The sequence below is a fragment of the Papio anubis genome, chromosome 5 (genome assembly GCF_008728515.1).
Source record: "Papio anubis isolate 15944 chromosome 5, Panubis1.0, whole genome shotgun sequence".
Lineage (NCBI taxonomy): Eukaryota > Metazoa > Chordata > Mammalia > Primates > Cercopithecidae > Papio > Papio anubis.
In genome coordinates, this window is record NC_044980.1 from 115933924 (window position 1) to 115952637 (window position 18714).

At 47.9% G+C, this 18714-nt stretch overlaps 1 protein-coding gene and 1 long non-coding RNA gene across 2 annotated transcripts in view; one reads left to right on the top strand and one right to left on the bottom strand.

Annotated features, from left to right (window-relative positions):
• Window positions 1-8421: 8421 nt before the first annotated feature.
• Window positions 8422-12513, bottom strand: LOC108586403. Its single transcript, XR_001903695.3, has 2 exons — window positions 12263-12513; window positions 8422-10128 (listed from the first exon to the last, which is right to left on the bottom strand). It is a non-coding gene; the product is annotated as an uncharacterized LOC108586403 (long non-coding RNA).
• PRDM6 (PR/SET domain 6) overlaps window positions 11320-18714 on the top strand; it is a 104499-nt gene continuing 97104 nt past the window's right edge. Inside the window, exons 1-2 of the mRNA XM_003900042.4 lie at window positions 11320-11711; window positions 12191-12803. Coding sequence (XP_003900091.2) covers window positions 12206-12803 — 598 coding nt within the window. The 5' untranslated portion in view covers window positions 11320-11711; window positions 12191-12205. The remainder of the gene's footprint in view (window positions 11712-12190; window positions 12804-18714) is intronic.

The window sequence follows — 18714 nt, forward strand, 5'->3', positions numbered from 1 at the left end:
TCAAAAGGATACCAAAACTGCTTAATGGTGAAATAATAGTCATCTCAAGAAATGGTACCCTAGACAACTGAATATGCAAAAGGTTTAATTTGGACTCCAACCTCATATCATCTACAAAAATTAACTCAAACTGCATCATAGACCTTAATATAAGAGTTAAAGCTATAAAACTCTTAAGAATAAAATACAGGAGTAAATCTTAATGACCTTAGTCATAATATGACCCAAAAAGACCAGTGAGGAAAGAAAAAATAGGTAAATTGGACTGTGTGAAAATTTAAAACTTTTGTGCTTCAAAGAACACCATCAAGGAAATGAAAAGACAGTGCACAGTTTGGGAAAAAATAATTGCACATTATATATCTGATAGGAAACATATCCAGAATACACAAATAATTCTTAGAACTCAACAACAAAAACACAAATAACCTAAGTTAAACATGGGGAAAGGAATTAAATAGACATTTCTCCAAAGAAAATGTACAAGTGCCCATGAGACACAAAACGGACCAGGCACTGTGACCCACACCTGTAATCCCAGCATTTTGGGAGGTCAAGGCGGGAGGGTCCCTTCAGCCCAGGTGTTTGAGACCAGCCTGGACAACACAGGGAGACCCCGTGCCTACCTACAAAAAAAGTTAAAAATTAGCCGGATGTAGTGATGTGCACCCATGGTCCTAGCTACTGGGGAGGCTGAGGCAGGAGGATTGCTTGAGCCTAGGAGGTCAAGACTGCAGTGAGCTGTGTTCATTCCACTGCACTCCAGCCTGGGTGACAGAGCAAGACCCTGACTCAAAAACAAAAACAAAAACAAAACAAAACAAAAAGAAAAAGAAAAAAAGGACACACAAAAAGATGCTTAGCATAATTAGCTCTCAGAGAAATACAAATAAAAATCACGATGAGAAACCCATACCAAAAAGAATGGGTTTCTTTTTGAGGTGATGAAAATCTTCTGTAACTGGATAGTGCTAATTGTTGCACTACTCTGCAAATATACTACAAATCATTGAATTGCATACAGCTAAAAGGAAAATTTTATAATATGTAACTTATATTTCAATAAAGCTGTTATTTTTAAAAAGCATGAGAGAAAATATTGATAAATGTAGTTATAACAAATTTAAATAGCAAACAAAATTCTGGAGAAAAAAAAAATGGGCAACTCGTAACCCAGAACCCAAAGAAGGTTAATTGTCTTAACAGAACAGGAGCTTTTATAAAACAAAAACACAAAACAAAACCACACACAATCTAAAGGGAAAAATAGGCAAAGGATATAAATCGAGTTTTTTAATAAAAAGAAAACTCAACATATAAAAAGTTGCTAATTTCCAATAATAAGTGACGTAAGTATTACAACCTCACTGAGAAACCAGTTTCAACCATCAGATTAGCGCAAATCAACAATTCTGATAACACTGTGCTGGTGAGGATTCAGGAAAAACTTTATAAAAGTTTTTGCCTATATTATTTTTCTCCAGAATTTTGTTTTTTATTTAAATTTGTTATGGCTTTTGCAATGCAGATTATTCAAAGCTTTTTATGTAACTAAATAAATGAGGAGCAATTTGGAGATTCACATACCCTTTGCACATTCACATACCCTTTGACCCAGCAATTCCATTACTGGGAAGGTATTCAGTGGGAACTGTAAATACTTAACAATCAACTCTCCCCACAAAAAAAAGGTAATGGAAGCCTTTTATTTGTAGACTTTGCCAATTTTAATTGTGTAAGTAGTTCCACCACACCAATTTCAAGCTACTGTCCTAACATCAACTGATATCAGAATTCCTGGACTTTTCACAAATGACTGTCACAAACCCGTCTTAGCACACAACTGAATATTCATCAGGAAATGCAAAAGGATATATGTGACAAATTGCAAAATTATGTGTAATAATAAGAGATTTGAAACAATCTAAATGGCTATCAATGAAGAACTGCTTATTAAAATACAGATGGCGAGAAACAAACAAAATAGACAACTGCTTAAATTAATTAGAGCATAACATTATAAAAACAAATTGAAAATCCTCTTTATTTATAAGTATATAACAATCTCTAAGCTATATTTTTAAATGGAAACAACTAAGATGCAGAGCAGTGTGTATCATATAACATTTGAGGAAGAGGTGTAACTATATATGCACAGAATATCTCTGGAAGGATATTTAAGGTACTAGCACCATGTATTTCCTCAGGAGAGGAGAAATGGGTGGCTCATCCACATACCTGATCAGCATGCTTCTGAACACTCTCCGGCACTCTGCGTCTATCTGGACTATCCTCTTGAGTCCTCTGTTCTGCACTCTAGCCACCTTGGCCTCCCCAGAATCTTGACTCCATCTCCTAGACTCAAGAAGTTGCTGGTCTCCACCTAGTTTTCTCTTCCTTGTGCCATGTCCTGAAGGCTGTCTCAATATATGTGGCTTGGTTAGGGCTCAAGTTCAGACCTGGTCAGTCAGTGTACTCTATTTCCTTGGTCGTAATGGCTAGTTCAGGGATAGCAGTGATAGACCATATTAGTCTAAGATTTAATTCTAGAATTTCTGTTGGAAGTTTTTCTTCTGGGATTGCTATCTTATTCTAGAAAAATAATGTGGGGGCAACCACATGAAAGATTCTGCCTGAGATTAAATTCAGAATAGAGGAAGGCAGAACAAAGAGATAAAGAGACTGAGACTTCATGATGTTGTTTGAACCTCTGAATGCATCCATACCTGAAAACCATAACCTGTTTTTTTTTTTTAATATTTGAGCCATCAAATCCTTTTTTTTCCCAGTAGATATCAGTTCAAATAATTTCTGCCACCTGCAGTTGAATGAGTCTACAGTAATATAACTAAACTACATCAGCCCTGCTTCTTTTTAACACACTTCTCAAACTTTGGGGATAAATTACAGTGGTCCTCTATCTGTTTTTGAGACGGGACCTGCTCTGTCACCCAGGCTGAGTGCAGTGGGTCGGATCTCAGCTCACTGCAGCTCTGGCCTCCCGGTTTATGCCATTCTCCCCTGCCTCAGCCTCTCAGTAGCTGGGACTACAGGCTTCACCACCTTGCCCAGCTATTTTTTGTATTTTGGTAGAGACGGGGTTTCACTGCATAGCTTGTGATGGTCTTGATCTCCTGACCTCATGATCCGCCCGTCTTGGCCTCCCAAAGTGCTGGGATTACAGGCTTGAGCCACTGTGCCCGGCCCCTTTATCTTCACACACACACACACACACACATACACACACACAGTCACTCACAGACTCACACCAACTTGATCCTCTCTCCTTTTCGTCAAGGAGAATGGAGCGGAGGGCTCATACCACTCATTCTCTATCTGGCAATGAAAAGACAAAGAGTGCCAATAATCATGCCACAAGCAAAATGGCATCTACACAAATGAAATACAACATTGCTAAACGTGAATGTACTTCCAATTCATTTTTACCAAGAAAAAAATCGTTTTAAAAATGCTTGCACTCACCTTAAAAAATCATTTTTTGGGGGACTAGCCCTGTAAAGAAACTCACGGAAATCTGTAAGAGAATGGGACCAACAGAAGATCTTGAAGGTGATAGAATAGCGGTGACAGTCCTAAACGAGAAGCTTACTGGAATGTTTGACCTCTACTGGCTCCAAGACAAACATTTGTTTTGAGGAAACAATTGTGAAAAATGTCTCTGTTTGAAAACATTAGCTTATGGAGCAAACAGTTGACTTTAAAATCTACACTTAAACTATTAGGTTTCTGCCAAATAAAATACTTGTCCACCCAAACATATGTTTCAATGAAAAATGCTTGCCATTGTAGACAGACCAGAAGGAGATGCCCAAAATATGCTCAAACTTTGCAACATTTTAAAAATCAAGTTGTTAACCACTGAATTGTCAAAATGGTAATTTTCCAGTCAATGATCCAGTATCACTTGTCAATTATTGTATTATAAAAATAGACTAATAATGTATTTTATGATTATTCATCTTTTAAAACATTCTATTTAAGAATCTGGCAGTCTTATCAATGCAAAAATAATTTTTTTTTTCTTTGAGTGTCAGGAATCCTAAGTTGCATTTTTGCAATTTCTTATTCTTCTTTTTTTTGAAGGGAGATTAACCATGTAACTTGGAGTCTTCCCAAAGATCTTTTCCTCACAGATTGGCACTCTTCGTCTTTGTTGTTTCATTCCAGAATGCAGAGTAGGAGCCCCTCCACTCCCTTCTCCCTTACAGAAAGGAGAGAAGACTAAGTTGGTGTAAGTCTGTGAGGGACTGTGTATGCAGGCGCACCTGTGTGTATGTGAAGATAGAGGACCATGGTCATTTGTCCCCAAAGTCTGAGAGATAGGCATGTTAAAAAGAAGTAGGGCTGATGCAGTCGAGCTATATAACTATGGTTAACCTGTAAGGATCTTTGGGGAGTGTCTTTGCTTATTCTAAAACATTTTCCTACATGGTCTTTACCTCAGATGTATCTGGATCACTAGTCTTTTAAACTTCACTTCATTCTTTTTTTCATCATAGTTCTTTATAGTTTGAAAAGAGCAGCTCAGAAAATCATAGTTTGTGCCATCCAGAGCTAGGAAATGGCATTGCCAAGCTCACCAAATCACAGTCCAGGGGAATATGGGCTATACTGATGACCTTATCCTGGAGCCCTCAACTGTTTTTCAGTTACCCGAATCGTGAGTTGATTCTCTGACTTAAGCCTGAACATATTTTAGGTCACAACATTCTCATAAAAGCGTCTTTCAGAATCTATGGAATATGGCTTCAGGACCCCCAGGGAGATGAGGTCCTGGTTCTTAGGGAGGGCAGCCAGCTATCCAGTCATTTTTCTCATGAATGGAGGAAGAAAAGTCACCTGGGCCTCTCAGACTGTGTAGGGTCCAGTTTTCAGGTTTTTGCTCAGACAGCCCCTGTCCTAGAACACCTTTCCTCAGTTCCTCCCTACCCACCTGAATGCACACAATCTTTATGGCCCATCTCGTTTGTGAGGCTTTGCTTGATTATCTCCTAAAGTGATGGCTTTCTCTTCTGAACTCTTGTGCCACTTGTTGGCTCTTGAATCTGGGCATCATAGAAAGGAACTAAGTCTCTGAAAGATTTCCACAGTATAAGATCATGGAAGGCAGGGGTACCACAATTTACACACTTTTGGTTTTCCTCACAGTGACCTGCATGGTGTCTTTATTTTGGTTTAAAGACAAGTTTTCCAGTTTCAAAAGGAAACTAAGAATAGGTTACTTTTTTCTTTGAGAGGCTGTTACACAGAGAACATAGACTCACCGGAAACAATTCAATGAAAACAAGCCTTAGTGTCACCCTCTGACACCCTAGCTCAGAGGAGGGTAAGGGCATGCAGCCAGACAGGAAAGTGTATGATGAGGGAGGCAGACAGGCTTCCTTGGGTTCCTCTAGGTATACGTAAGATCTGCTGTGAGAATATGCATTCTCTTTCCTCAAGCGGCCCTGGGAAGGGGGAAGCCTCAGGAACCCCCTCATTTAGAGGGTAGCTGGAAGCCACTCCTAGAGACTGTTGCTGGGCACTCAGGGGAACCTACCATGCCTAGGAACTGCCAACCCTCAGAATGTGAATCAACCATAGCATATGTTTCTAATTTCTAACAGATGCACTGTAACATGCTTACCTCATCCTGGTTATGACTGAAGTCCTATAGGCTTCAACTAATTTAAGCAACAATCTGGTGACCAACAGAAGACTATGTTTGAACCAGGTAGCATTTGCTAGAAGAGCTTCAAAGGAGATTGTCCCAGAGATCTTTACCAATAGTCTCGTGCACATAGTAGGTGTTCATTAGATGTTCTGTATAGCTGTTAAATTGTAGGTAACGATAATTGGGCTTGTCTATTTTTACAGATGCTTGGAAAAATATAAGATTAAATTGCTGGAGAAAGAGTGGGATGGGAAGGAGATAGTGAAGGGAATGTGTGAGTTTCTGAAGGGATAGCTATTCTTGTCTAATTATTTCTCTTTTCCTTGACTTGTCAAGACAAGAAAAAAAAAAAGTTGTTTTTCACCCAGTGGCTATTCATTAAATCTTTATGGGACTGAACTGCCACCAATATGTTTTAAACTCACGAGACCTTTGCAAATTATAATAGCTGATTTCCCTGCAAACGGAAATGATATATTTAGAGGCTTTCCTGGAAGAATGAACTGGCCCCAGGGATTCATAATGGACTGTAGAGCCTTTCACCTCAAGGTCAGTAGGTCAAATCCAAATCAGGCCTGAGGTGGCTGAGAGGCATTGTTTGAGTGGCAGCTGTCGGGTGACCAGGGTGAAAGGAGCTGGAGGCTTCGGCTGCATTTCAAGTGATGTGAACAGGTGCTGTCTGCCAGGGTCCTGGCGGAGGATGAAAGAGAGTGGTCACAAATCACCTGGGGTTGGTCTCCCAGACTCAGAGGCCATTTTTGACCTGGCAAAGTGAGGAGCTGAACTTCCAAGTACTTTTATGAGAGGAGGAAAGCTGAGGGAAGGACATGTCTAAACTGCCAAGGCTTCAGAAGAGGAGGGTGTGTCAGATGAATGGCGAGGCACCTGCTGCATCACCTGAGGCCAGAGCTGGCTTCTGCGAGCTAAGCATTTCACTGCCTTCTACCTTCTCTGCCTTACTCCTTGCTCACTTTCTTTCCAATGGTGGCTGGCACTGTCTTCTGTCACTAAGTAAGGACGAACAAGTGAAGATGCAAAGGGATCAATGGGCAGACTGCAGTGATTAAAAGAAATGGTGAGGGTTTTCCAGTTTTCAGTTGTGCAATACATTTTACACCCTGCACATCTTAGACTCACAGGATGCAGGAGTGGGGTATAAAATATGTAATAGAGTGGGGGGTCAGAATTCGGTAGCTGCTTCATAAAAGCTTAGGATAGAACACTGCATTTGTCCTACCCCTTCTTTGGACTGTTGAAGAAATTGAGGTCCAGATAGTTGGAGGTGGGTCACTGTGTCAGGGTCTAAGTTACCAGCAAGTTAGGTGACTCCCACTGATGAGAATAGTCAATGGAGGTATTGAAAGGATATCAAGTAGTACACAGCAGCTTAAGGGAAGCAAGTGTGGCCAGTAGCGAGGAGGCAAATCTTTGACAGTTCTTCAGGAGAGGTCCCTTTTACTGCTTTAGCCACTGGCTATAGGTTAGGGCAGGGAATATCCTGCTCTGGAGAGAAAACTGGCATCTTCTTGCTTCAAGTCTCTATTTAAATTTCACTTTCTAAGAGAAGCTTTCCCTGGCCATTATATGTAAAACAGTATGTAACCCCTTCCACTATATGTAACCCCTTCCACCTACATGCACTCCCTTTCCCTCTATTCTTTATTGCTTTTCATGGCACTTATTCCCATCTGACCATTACTCATGTATTACTTACTATTTACTTTCAGTCTCTGCCTCCAACTCCCTTCTCCATGATCCCATTTCTGAGGGGTAGAGTGTCCTCCGGAAGTTGCCTGTACCCTTAGGAGAGGAGGTTCCCTTAGACTCCAAGTCTGGGCAAGTTTCAAAGCTCCTCCCTTGGGAATCTCATAGGGATGGGGGTGGGGTCCTGGTTTTTTTTTTCTCAGCGCTTTCCCCTTTTGCCTGCAATCCAAGATCCTCAGTGAGAAGGCTCTTCCCTGGTCCCAAACCATGGAGGAAAGGAGCTTTCTGAACAAGCGAATGAACCGGTATGGAAGGAGAAAGGGCCACCGCAGGCCAGAGTCTCTGTGCTGTTTGGATACCACATTTTCAACCAAGTTTTTGCTGGCAGGCTCAAGGGACCTGTCTGCTAATATGGCTTAGCAAAGATTCCTCCTAGCTCTATCCAGCCGTTCTCTCTCCATTTTTCTTTTTCTCTTCCCGCCCCTCTCCTTTCACCTGCAGCCCACCCCCCACCCCCATCCATTTCCTAGGAAAATAAATCTCTGGGAGGAGGCAGGAAGAGTGGATCTCAGCGAACCCTTCTGAATAAATGTCTATATTAATGAATTATTAACTCAGCCACCCGTGACCTTAAACCTAGAAGCAGGAGCACCCAGGGCAGAGCGGAGAGCTGCTGAATCCTTTATTGGAGTCCTGTCAAAGGCAACCGACCATTTGTTCCACTCCCCCATCAAGAAAACATAATTAATATGAAAGGCAAACTTTTGAATTGTATGTCAAATGAAATCAGATAAGAGGGTCTCCTGGACAGAACCCCCTTCTCTCCTCCTACCCCTTCTGCTGCTCCCTCCCTATCCTGGCCTCCAGCTCCATCCTTCCCCTCCCAGCTCAGGGTACAATGGGCTTCCCAAGGATAATTTTCGGGGCGAAAATGCTCGAGAAAATAATGAATTTGGGTAATTTATCGATCCTGGCTCCTCTTCCCACTTGTTTTATTTTAGAGGTCGTTAATCAATGAAGAAAAACACCACCGTGTCCCCCCGTTTGCATTTAATACACTCAGGCTCCTTATTTATTCCTCTGGAACAAATTCCCAGCAAATATTCACCCATCGATTTGGGAGCCATGGATTTTTATAAAGGTTTGATCGCTTTCTAAGTGGTCGAAGTGATTTGTTTCCGCGGTCTTCTCAGTATTGAAGGGGGTGGGGGGAGCGGATTTGAGGGGGTGCATGTCCTTGCCGTCGGTGGGCTCACTTTCTAAAAACTACTGATACGCGCCAGGGTGTCCGTGACCAAGCGGGCCCAGGGTCAACTGTGTGAGGGGGGAGCGCCCCTCAGAGCGCGCGTAGCGTCGGGGGTCCCGCCTACGCCGCTGCGCGCCCTTTTGCGCACCGGGAGGGGACCACGCCGACCCAGCCTCAGCCGAACTCCGCGGGCATCCGGGAAGCCGCTGTGGAGGCAGGTGCCCAGCCCGGCGCCGTGGGCCTGCTGGGGAGAAGCGCGGGAGGTCCAGACTCCCGGTCTATTCCCTTCCAGACTTCTTCGTTCGCTCCCGGGCCTTCGGGGCTCTCTCTCAAACTTTCTCCTGCCCCCTTCACGGGAGGCCCCTGTACCCTCTGGGCCTTAGGGTCCTCGGGATCGACTTGTGCCCAGGGTGGGTGGGGCGGAAGCTTGAATCGGATAACGCAGGTACGCCACCTGTAGACGTAGTGGGCGAGGGGGACTTCGCTACCTTCTCAGCTTCTTCCCTGGCCCCCGCAGCCAAATCTCTCCCATGGTACCCCCTCTGGCGTCAGTCTGGACCGAGTGGCTACAGGTTTGACTAGGGTGGGCAGTAGATGCACTTGGCACCTCACCGAACGGTGTTTGAATTGAATCCGCCTCCATTACTCATTAATGGCGTGACCTTAGGCAACCCATCTAAACTTTCCGAACCTCAGCGGTCCCCATCTACAATATGGGGGTTAATGATAATGCCTTCCCCGCATGGTTGCTAGGTGGATTAAATGGACGTAAAGCGCCTACCCGCGCTCGGCACGTCCAAAGCTCTCATTAACAGGTCAGCTAATCTTATTACGAGAGGAACCCTGCCCCCTCTGCTTCCCAGAGTGTGGGCGGCATGAGGCCACCGAAGCAGCTGCTCCAACTAGCATTTCAAAATCCTTTCTAATGGTGGCAGGGGGTAGGGGTAGGGGGGAGGCGGGGTTGGGACTGGTAGAAGTTCTTTGAGACTTCCAGTTCTGGGGACCATGCACTTGGAAGTAGCTGGGTTTGGGCAGAAACAAGAAGGCAGATGACGGGACCGCCGCCGGAGTCCGGACTTCCATCCCTGGAGCTCACTGTCTCTCCCAGAGAACAGAGGAGTGTCCCGGTTTCTCAGCAATGAACCAGGAGAGTGTGAGAAACAGCATTTGTTTCTTCTCCCGTGGCCCGACAGACCACTCTTCGGCAGTTCTGCGAGCAGATTAATTGAAGCGGGCCTGGAACTTCATCCTCTCCTCCCGATGGAGTTGCTGGAAGTCTGCGGAGACTGCCTGGTTAGCCTCCGGGACCACAGCGCCGTGGGTTTTCCCTCGTGGCGTCTGCCTTAAACTTGGGTGCTATCAATCTATCCAACAATGATGGATGACCTTGTCATAACGACGCCAGTCAAAACATTTTCGGTTCAACTCTGTTCCAACCAACATCGAAGCATCCTGCATGAGACCCGGATGAAGTCTAAACAGCACGTTTCTCAGGCTCAGACAACTTGAGTGGTAGGAAAAGAAAAAGAAACAAGCAGAAATCAGGAAAGAATGGCTATTAATTGTTCAGACTGGCAAGTGCTAAATAAGTTAGGTTGTTTGAAGAAAGATAAATGCCGTTTCTTCTCTTTGAGGTATGGCCAGAACCCCGGCGATGGGAAAGTACCTCCTGAATTGGTCAATTTCACACATCCTGCCTGTGCCCTCTACCATCTACTACCGAAAATGCCAGGAAGAGCTGGGGGGCAAGTGCCTAATTCGTGGGCGCCAGACTGCATCGAAGGGCTGCCCTGGCACAAAGTCTGGGGAGAGGGCATGGTGGAGGTGGGGCTGCACTCCCACCCTGTCCCTCTAACGTCAGGTTTTGGGTAGAGAAACCTATGCATGACCTCCGGGGGCAGCCGCAGGCAGCTGACTGCAAACAGCCTCGCCCGTGTCCCATAGCAGTTGTGCCACCAGATGTAACACTGGATACTTGCTTCCGGGCCCCAACAAGGAGAGGGAAAGAGCCCTCCAGAAGACAACCCGAGAGGGGGTCGGCAGAACGCTGGGTGGTGTCCAGACTCTATCGCAGCCACCTCCCAGCCCCACGACCAGGCTTGAGTCCCTCCAGGACCAGCTGCTCTCGGTCCCAGGACCCTCGGTCCCACGCCTCCCTGCACCTACAAGCCTGCCTCCTGGGCTGCAGACAGAGGGTTTCACTGCAGCGCGCAACCCGTCCCGCTCCGACCCCAACTTTTCTCCCCGGAGGATTTATGTTAGAGGTTGAGTGGCTGGCGAGTGGACTCTGGCACCCAGAAGCACTCCAGGAAAAACTGAGCCGGGCAAAAGCGCAAACCCGGTCTCGGCAGCGCGGGCTTGCTCCAGCGCCGACACTACAGCGTGTGCGGAGATGCATTCCGGTTGCCGCGTTTCCACTGCTTTTAAGATCAGGGCACTGAGCTGGGACCCAGAAAAGACATATCATGGGCAGAAAGAGACAACAGGCTAGCGGGAGACGTCACGCCAAAAAAACTGGGGATGGAAGGGCGGAGGAGTTTGTGCGGGAAAGGCGCACTGGCGGTGTGGGTCGGGCCCAGTTAGAACTTCCTTCTTCCCTCTCCCCTCCTCTTCTTCTGGACTGCCTCCCCTCCCCTCTCCGTCCGTTCTCTCTCTCTCTCTCTCTCTCTCTCTCTCTCTCTCTCTCTCACACACTCTCTCTCTCTCTCTCTCTCTCTCTCTCACACACACACACACACACACACACACACACACACACACACTCTTGTATTTTGTGCTGTCGTAAAACCCACGTGTCCAGCCGGGAGGCTGCCAGAGCGTGGAGCCAAGGAGCCAGGACGCGGCAGCGGCCCAGCGCAGCAGCCCACGGCGGTTCAGTCCGGCGCCCAGGTCCGCCCGCGCTCTCGCGCCCTCCGCGGGTCTCCAATTTTCTCGCTCGCACGTCGGGAGGGCTCCGGGCGGCACAATCTCTAGGACTCTCCTCCCGCGCTGCCCAGGGGCATGTAGCGCAGCCAAGGCGCACACTCCGCACACCCGCACGCTCACCGAGACACACTCACGCACCCACCGGCAGCGCCGAATTTTCAGGTAAGGTGAGGCTCGTCTGGGACTTAGAGTCTAAGGCTTGGTAGATAGGAAGGTTGGTGGTCCTAGGTTGGGGGCGGGGGGCGAGACTGTTCCGCCTTCTGGCATCTGAGGCCAGCGCGGCTCGGGCGCTGCGCCACCCCGGCTCAGGTCGGCTCCGGGCGCTGGCTGAGGGCGGGGGTTGCGTCCTGCAGCCGAGTTCTACCGGGCAGCGCCCTCCTGTCGGGCCCCAGCATTGCTGGATTGGAGCTGGACGCTGCGATCGGGGAGGCAGAGCGGGGTGCACACAGCTTCCTCTGTGCGGCGCCGCAGCTTCGGAGTAAACTTTGAGCCCCAGCGGAGTTGGGAAGAGGGAGCCGCGAAACCCGGCGGCCGCCGGCTGAACCACCGGGTCGGGCGCTTTCTCCAGGGTCCCAGCGGCCCTCTTCCCGGCTCCATTCGCCCAACTCACGCGCCCCCTCTTCCCTGCCCTCTGCCCCCAGTTCGAGGCGTCGGACATGCTGAAGCCCGGAGACCCCGGCGGTTCGGCCTTCCTCAAGGTGGACCCAGCCTACCTGCAGCACTGGCAGCAACTCTTCCCTCACGGCGGCGTCGGCCCGCTCAAGGGCAGCGGCGCCACTGGTCCCCTGAGCGCGCCGCAGCCTCTTCAGCCGCCGCCGCCGCCGCCGCCGCCGCCCCCGGAGCGCGCCGAGCCTCCGCCCGACAGCCTGCGCCCGCGGCCCGCCTCTCTCTCCTCCGCCTCGTCCACCCCGGCTTCCTCCTCCACCTCCGCATCCTCCGCCTCCTCCTGCGCTGCTGCAGCCGCTGCCGCCGCGCTGGCTGGTCTCTCCGCCCTGCCGGTGTCGCAGCTGCCGGTGTTCGCTCCTCTAGCGGCCGCTGCCGTCGCCGCCGAGCCGCTGCCCCCCAAGGAACTGTGCCTCGGCGCCGCCTCCGGCCCCGGGCCCACCAAGTGCGGCGGCGGCGGCGGCGGCGGCGGGGATGGCCGGGGCGCCCTGCGCTTCCGCTGCAGCGCAGAGGAGCTGGACTATTACCTGTACGGCCAGCAGCGCATGGAGATCATCCCGCTCAACCAGCACACCAGCGACCCCAACAACCGTACGTAGCCGCAGCCCGCGCGCTCTTTCCCGGGGCGCCGGCGGGCGCGGGCGCCTGTCAGGGAGGCGGGTCAGATAGGAGTGACACGGGGGCGGGGGGGAGCAGCTGGTCCTGGCCGCTGGCCGGCGCCTCCCGGATCTCTGACAAAAGTTTTCTGGCGTTGGAGAAGGAAAGAGAACGGATGGGACGGCCGGTGGCACTTTGGGGTTCCCTCTCCCTCCCTCCTTCTCCTCACCTGCTTCACAGTCCCAAGTGTTTGGGGCTGGAGTCTCCTGTGGACCCGGCTTAACAAACCTCTGCCCTCCCGCTGGACAGTGCCCGGGGCCAGACGGGTAGTGGCAGTGTGTGACAGGGGGTGTCTGGGACCGGCCCTGCCTGACCTTAGCCGGGACGAGGGAGGGACCCTCAGCGTTTCTGGGGAGTACGCAGACCAGGGCTTGTTTTTGCTACTCGCCACCCCACCTCTGGTGGTGACTGCAAGTCATTTTTGGGCCGCGGGGTTGTGGGGGAACCGGCCGGAAGCTGTTCGCTGGCGAGGCCTCACCAGAGTAGGAATTTTGGTTGATATTGAGTCCGTTTCTCCTTGAAGGCAGGCAGTATTCTTAGATCTACTGTTCATTTAAAAAGAAGGAAAAGAAAAAAAAAAGACTGCTACTTACTGAGAAGAAAATTTCTGTTCTCCGCTGATTCAGCTGATCCCGCTTTATCCGCGCACCTTTGACCCCGCAAACATTCATAACCCATGTTGGTTTATTTATTTGTTTTTAGAAATTACGGTGACTATAATTTAGTAAAAGACGCTTACTCCCCTCTTCCTCCAAGTTAATAGCAAATGCCTAACTAAACATCAGGATTCCTGTAGCTTCGGTTCCTGTATCCACAATTTGAAACGCTTATCACAAGTACAGTTCCATTTGGCGATTTGGAAGCAAAACTCTAAATGAAGATCAAACAATATGTACTGCTTTATACCTGCTTCTTTTTGATAATTTCAGAAGTTATACTGTGTTTACACCTATACTGTGTTGGGATTGTTAAACTTACTTTCAGAGACTTCTGGAGATACCATTTAAAGTATGTTAAGAGCGTCAGATTGAAAGCAATACAGGATTTGAATGATCAGCATTCATTCAGCTATTTTCTTCATCTCATTCCTTCGTCTGGCTTCTGTATCAGTAAAGTTAATTAAAAACATTTATTTTTATTCAATTTTGAATAAGTTGCTTCTTGCAAAATGTCTACTGCTCTGTGAACTTCTTAATTCGTTTTAAAGCAAAATAAGTTCAGTTATAGCTTTTTAAAGGATTCCGTAAGTCGTTGATTTGAGGAAAAAACCACTGGGCAACTGCCTCGTGATTGAGGTCTATGAATATTTTCATTATGTTGGACATAGTTGTGACGGAGATAATAATTACCAACAAAAAGAGTAATCGTATTTACTTTTTCTTTTTAAAGTTTGAGGGTAAAGCACTGGCTTAAAATAGTGGTTTCAACTCTAATTTTGCTGTGCAGTTGAGAAGACTTGTATTTCACAGTTTCAGAAAGTTTTACAAAATTATAGTCTCCCAACAGATTTCAAAAAATACTTATCTCCTACTGAATTTCTTGAATGTGTGTTTTTGAAGCAATTATTTTAAATTGTGAAATAGAGACTTTTAAAGTGCCTTGAAAAAGGCATGTCTTACTGCTAAGTGAAATATAGCCATTGCAGGCTGAGACTGCTTCATCAGTCTTGCAATTTCACTTCTGAATTAAATATATGTTAGAGAAGTCACCAGCAGTACACCCCAAATTCCTGACTGTGTGCTGAGCTCCTGTACTGTTCACAATGCAGTCTGAAGATTTAATACATTTTCACCAGAGAAAACTTAGACTAATCCGAGAAAGAATTAGGATAGATTCCTAATTAATATATGAGTATTGAACCAGTTTATTGCCTGGGTAACTTTTTCTCAGGTTGGAGAGAATAAATTACAATTTTATTTAAATGATTTATATTGTGTTAATCTTCTCGTATCTCCTGTTGAGCCAACTAGATTGTTTCAGTGTGTGAAGTGCAGGGGAAAAGACAGAAGAAAAAGAAAATTAGATTGTCCTGTTAGAGTTACACCCCACGTTGCTCCCTAATTAAAGGGCAATTGAGAAAGAAAATACAAAGCTGAGATACCGCTGTGTAATGCTGGGAGACCAGATCTCCCATTCTTCCAGGAACTTCTCTGGACAAGTAAGCTTAGGCACTCATTTGAAGCCATGGGATATACTTTTACAAAGATGAAACGTGATTGAGTTTAATCTACGTAGGGGCTTTAAACAAGTCAGAAATACAAATACTGGGAAAGTCATTTCCTTTGGCAGGGGAAGTTGGCATAATGGTTATTGAAAGGCTGTGAAAAAGAGAAGCTTCTCCTCATTCTTGAGTTGTATGTGAGTGGGGGTGGAGGCAGAGAGAAGCTCCTATTAATTTATCATGTATAGATTTCCCTAGTTTTTCTTTTAGTTTTTTTTTTTTTGTCATATCCCTCTAAAAGAATTCTGTGAAGTGACCACTTAGCATTGCTTCGTTTTCTCACTTCATACTTAAAAGGGTAGGTATTGAGTTGTTTTCTCGTTTTCTCACAAGGTGAAATAAAAAGGGCAGGGTAGGGCAGGGGGTGCCTCCTTACTTCTCCCTTCCCTTATAGCGAAGTAACTTTTTGCCTAGGATCAGCAATACATATCATTGCTCTGTAAGAAAAGAACTTAGGAACACTAGTTTCACCTTGAAACTTTATTGGCATCTATGACAAATGTTACAGTGACGGGGCTTGTGGCTCTCTTTCGTTCTAAAAGATTTTAAAACAGCAGAAACTGCAAGCTAGCCCGGGTGAGCTTCTCCAATGTATTACTAACTCCGTATCAGTTTACCCTGGGACTGAAGTACGCTTTCCACCAGAGCTCTGAATGCTTTGCTGCTGCTGCTGCTGCTGCTGCTGCTTTCTCTTAAAAATCAAGTGGTGCCTCCTGCCATATAAATGGGGGATGGGGCCCTTCCTTCCCCCTCTAATATTTCTGCCCTCATTTGCTGCTGGGCTGCCTGAAGTCATTGATTTAGTCAGGCTTCATCGGAGTGGCCTCTTCCCGGGTTCTGGGAGCTGGTGTGTTGCCTGAAACATTGTCACTTACTCTTGAAAAGTACAGAGAGACAGTCATGGGTGTGCCTGGCATGTCTGAGGAGCATCTCAGTTGTTCTTTCAGCAGAGCCCATTAGTTTTTCATGCCTTTTTTGTGAAGATGTGCTTCCCTAGGACCTGGGAGGGAGGCGGGAACTGAGCCACTTTGGGTGTCTGCGGGGAGAGTTGGACCACCTTGCAACTTTCCCAGTTGTGGGAGGGGTCTCTGTCCCCTCCCGATTTACTGGAACCCTCCTGCGCAGGGAACAGTGCTGGAAACAGCGCCGTTGTGTGCATGGGTGTGGGAGCAGGGCTTGAGGCTCCCTTACTGGGAATGCCACGCTTTCCAAGGGTTTAGGGAGAGGGGCTGGGGAGAGAAAAGGAAGTCTGAGCCTAACACTGATTTGTCGGGTTGCTTGCTAAGGGGTCAAGGAAAGAGATAAAGGAGGGCGAGTGTTTTCTGACCTTCCCTAGTCCCTCCCCACCCAGGTGGAAAACCCAGGTCCTGTTTGGGCAGCTTCCAGCCCTGTGGCACACCAGCAGGCTTTTCGTGCTACCGGGGAACATCCGCTGCGCCCCTTCTGCCCTCTATCAAAGACCAGCCCCTTCTAGCAAAGACTGCGCCCCTTCTGCCTCCTCTATCAAAGACCAGCGAGCACCTTAGATTTCAGAAGTGGTCCGGGTGGGAGAAAGCTTTGGCTTCAGTGCGTGGGCTTTTGTGTTTCTCTCTCTCTCTCTCTTTCTCTCTCTCTCTCTCTGTATGTGTGTGTGTGTGTAAGCCCAGCCTCATCCCGTAACACACATGATTTAGCTATTTTACATCTTTCGTTATCTAGCGCCCTGAAACCGAACACAGAGCCATATATTAGATTGAGGTTAGAAGAGGTGGCGACTGTTTATTTAAGGTGATAAAATGGTCCATCAGCAGTAATCTCCATCGATATGTGCCACCAGGAGATGAAGGATGAGGGGACAAGCCACAATTAATTGCCCTATAGTTTTGTAGGAGAGAGTGGAGCCAGCCCAGACCCGCTTCGATCTCCTCTCGCGGCTCCTATTCATCATCTCTGCATTGTATATGGCAGCCTCGCAGGGGCAGGGGCCGGCGAGGTTTATCTCCGCGCAATATTCTCTCACCCTCACAAACTGGCGCTCCCATTTAATTTATTAATACAGTCATCGGAAGACAAATAAGACCCACATTTTCTCCCTCCCACCTTCTTGCCCTCCTCCTTTTGTCTCTCCCTCTTGGTCCCAGGGCCAAGCCGGCAGCCAGGCAGGGCAAAGAACGCCTAGAGCTTTTGCGATTCGCCGGGAGCTTTAAACTCGCCTAGAGGGAGAGTTCCTGAGAGGATTCCCACGAGCTGGGCCGCCCCGCAGGGTCGAGACTGCAATCAATTGACTCCCTTTCCAGCGGCCAGGCAAACCCGCCTCGCCTCTGAATCTACTTCTAGACCCTCTCCCGGGGCTTGGAAGACCCCTGCCGGGTGGAGGAGGAGAGCCGGGTGGGTGGCGGGGTGCAGTGGGGACGTCGGATCGTGGGTGATGTCGGCGGCCACGCCTCATGTTAGAAGAGAGCTTTTCGTGGGCAGGAGCGGGGTGGGACCTTCAAAACTCAGCCTTCGGCCCTGAGGCCTGGGCGCCCCACCCCGCCCATCGCTCCCCCTCAGCCATCCCATCTAGCCTATAGCTCGAGAAGGCAGTGGGGGGAGCGCAGGCTGGAGCCCCGGGGGCGTGAACCCCACGCGGGAGGTTCGGGTCCGGGCACTCTGCCTGCCTACCCTCTGCCCGGCTGCCCAGCCCCCACGCCCCTCCCCGCCCAGGGCGCACGCGGCACTGCCAGCAGGCTGCACTCCCGGGTCCTCGTCGCCAGGCTGGGATCGATGGACGCCGGCCCCTCAGGTCTCGGCCTGTGGGACTGAGGGCCACGACCTTGGCGGCGGTAGGGGAGGATTTACAGCCCGGGTGGGTAGTGCCGTCCAGGCGGGGAAGCAAGCTTTTCACCTCCTCCTTGATTTCCTACGTACAGGGTGGGTGAGAGCCAGCGAAGGCCTCGGGCAGGTACTGGGGAGTGAAGATGTGGTGTAGCGCGCACTCCCCGCGCGCCTACACGTGACTGTTGGCCTCTCCACAAGCCAAAAGCCCAGAAGCGTTTTATATTTCACCTTTCCTAGAACGAGAAATGAAATTCCAGAAAAGAAAACCATGGTCTGCTTTGCTGCCTTTACCTTAAAATAGATATATTGTAAAGATCTATTGCACTTTAAAGACATTGAAACAATACAGAAGGATAGGAAATTAAGAGTGAAAGTCTGCTCTTAGCTGCACTTGGCCTGGTCTTCTGATGCCAGTAGGTGAACAAGTCTGTAACCTAATGACAGCACCTTCCCTACCCTTAAACAGGAGCATTGACAGATTTATTCAAGATAGAAAAGGAACCATGGTCTCTTATATTACCTAATGCTAAAATGGCATTTCAAAGTGTGTTGCTTAGAGCATATGAAAGTATCTCTCACAAATGTAAAAAAAAAATTTATGAATAACAATTATGAACTTGTACAAAAACTCTTCCCCTGATTTTAAGAGAAAGTATGAACATTTACTTGCTTCCTTGTTAGGAACTTAAGTAGTTGTCTTATGTATTGCTTGCCCTGGAATGCTCTGTGTGTGTATATATAATATAATGACATATATACATTTATACATAGTTTGGGCATATAGCCTACTTCTCTTTCAAACCTTTTCATGTAGGTGTTTATACT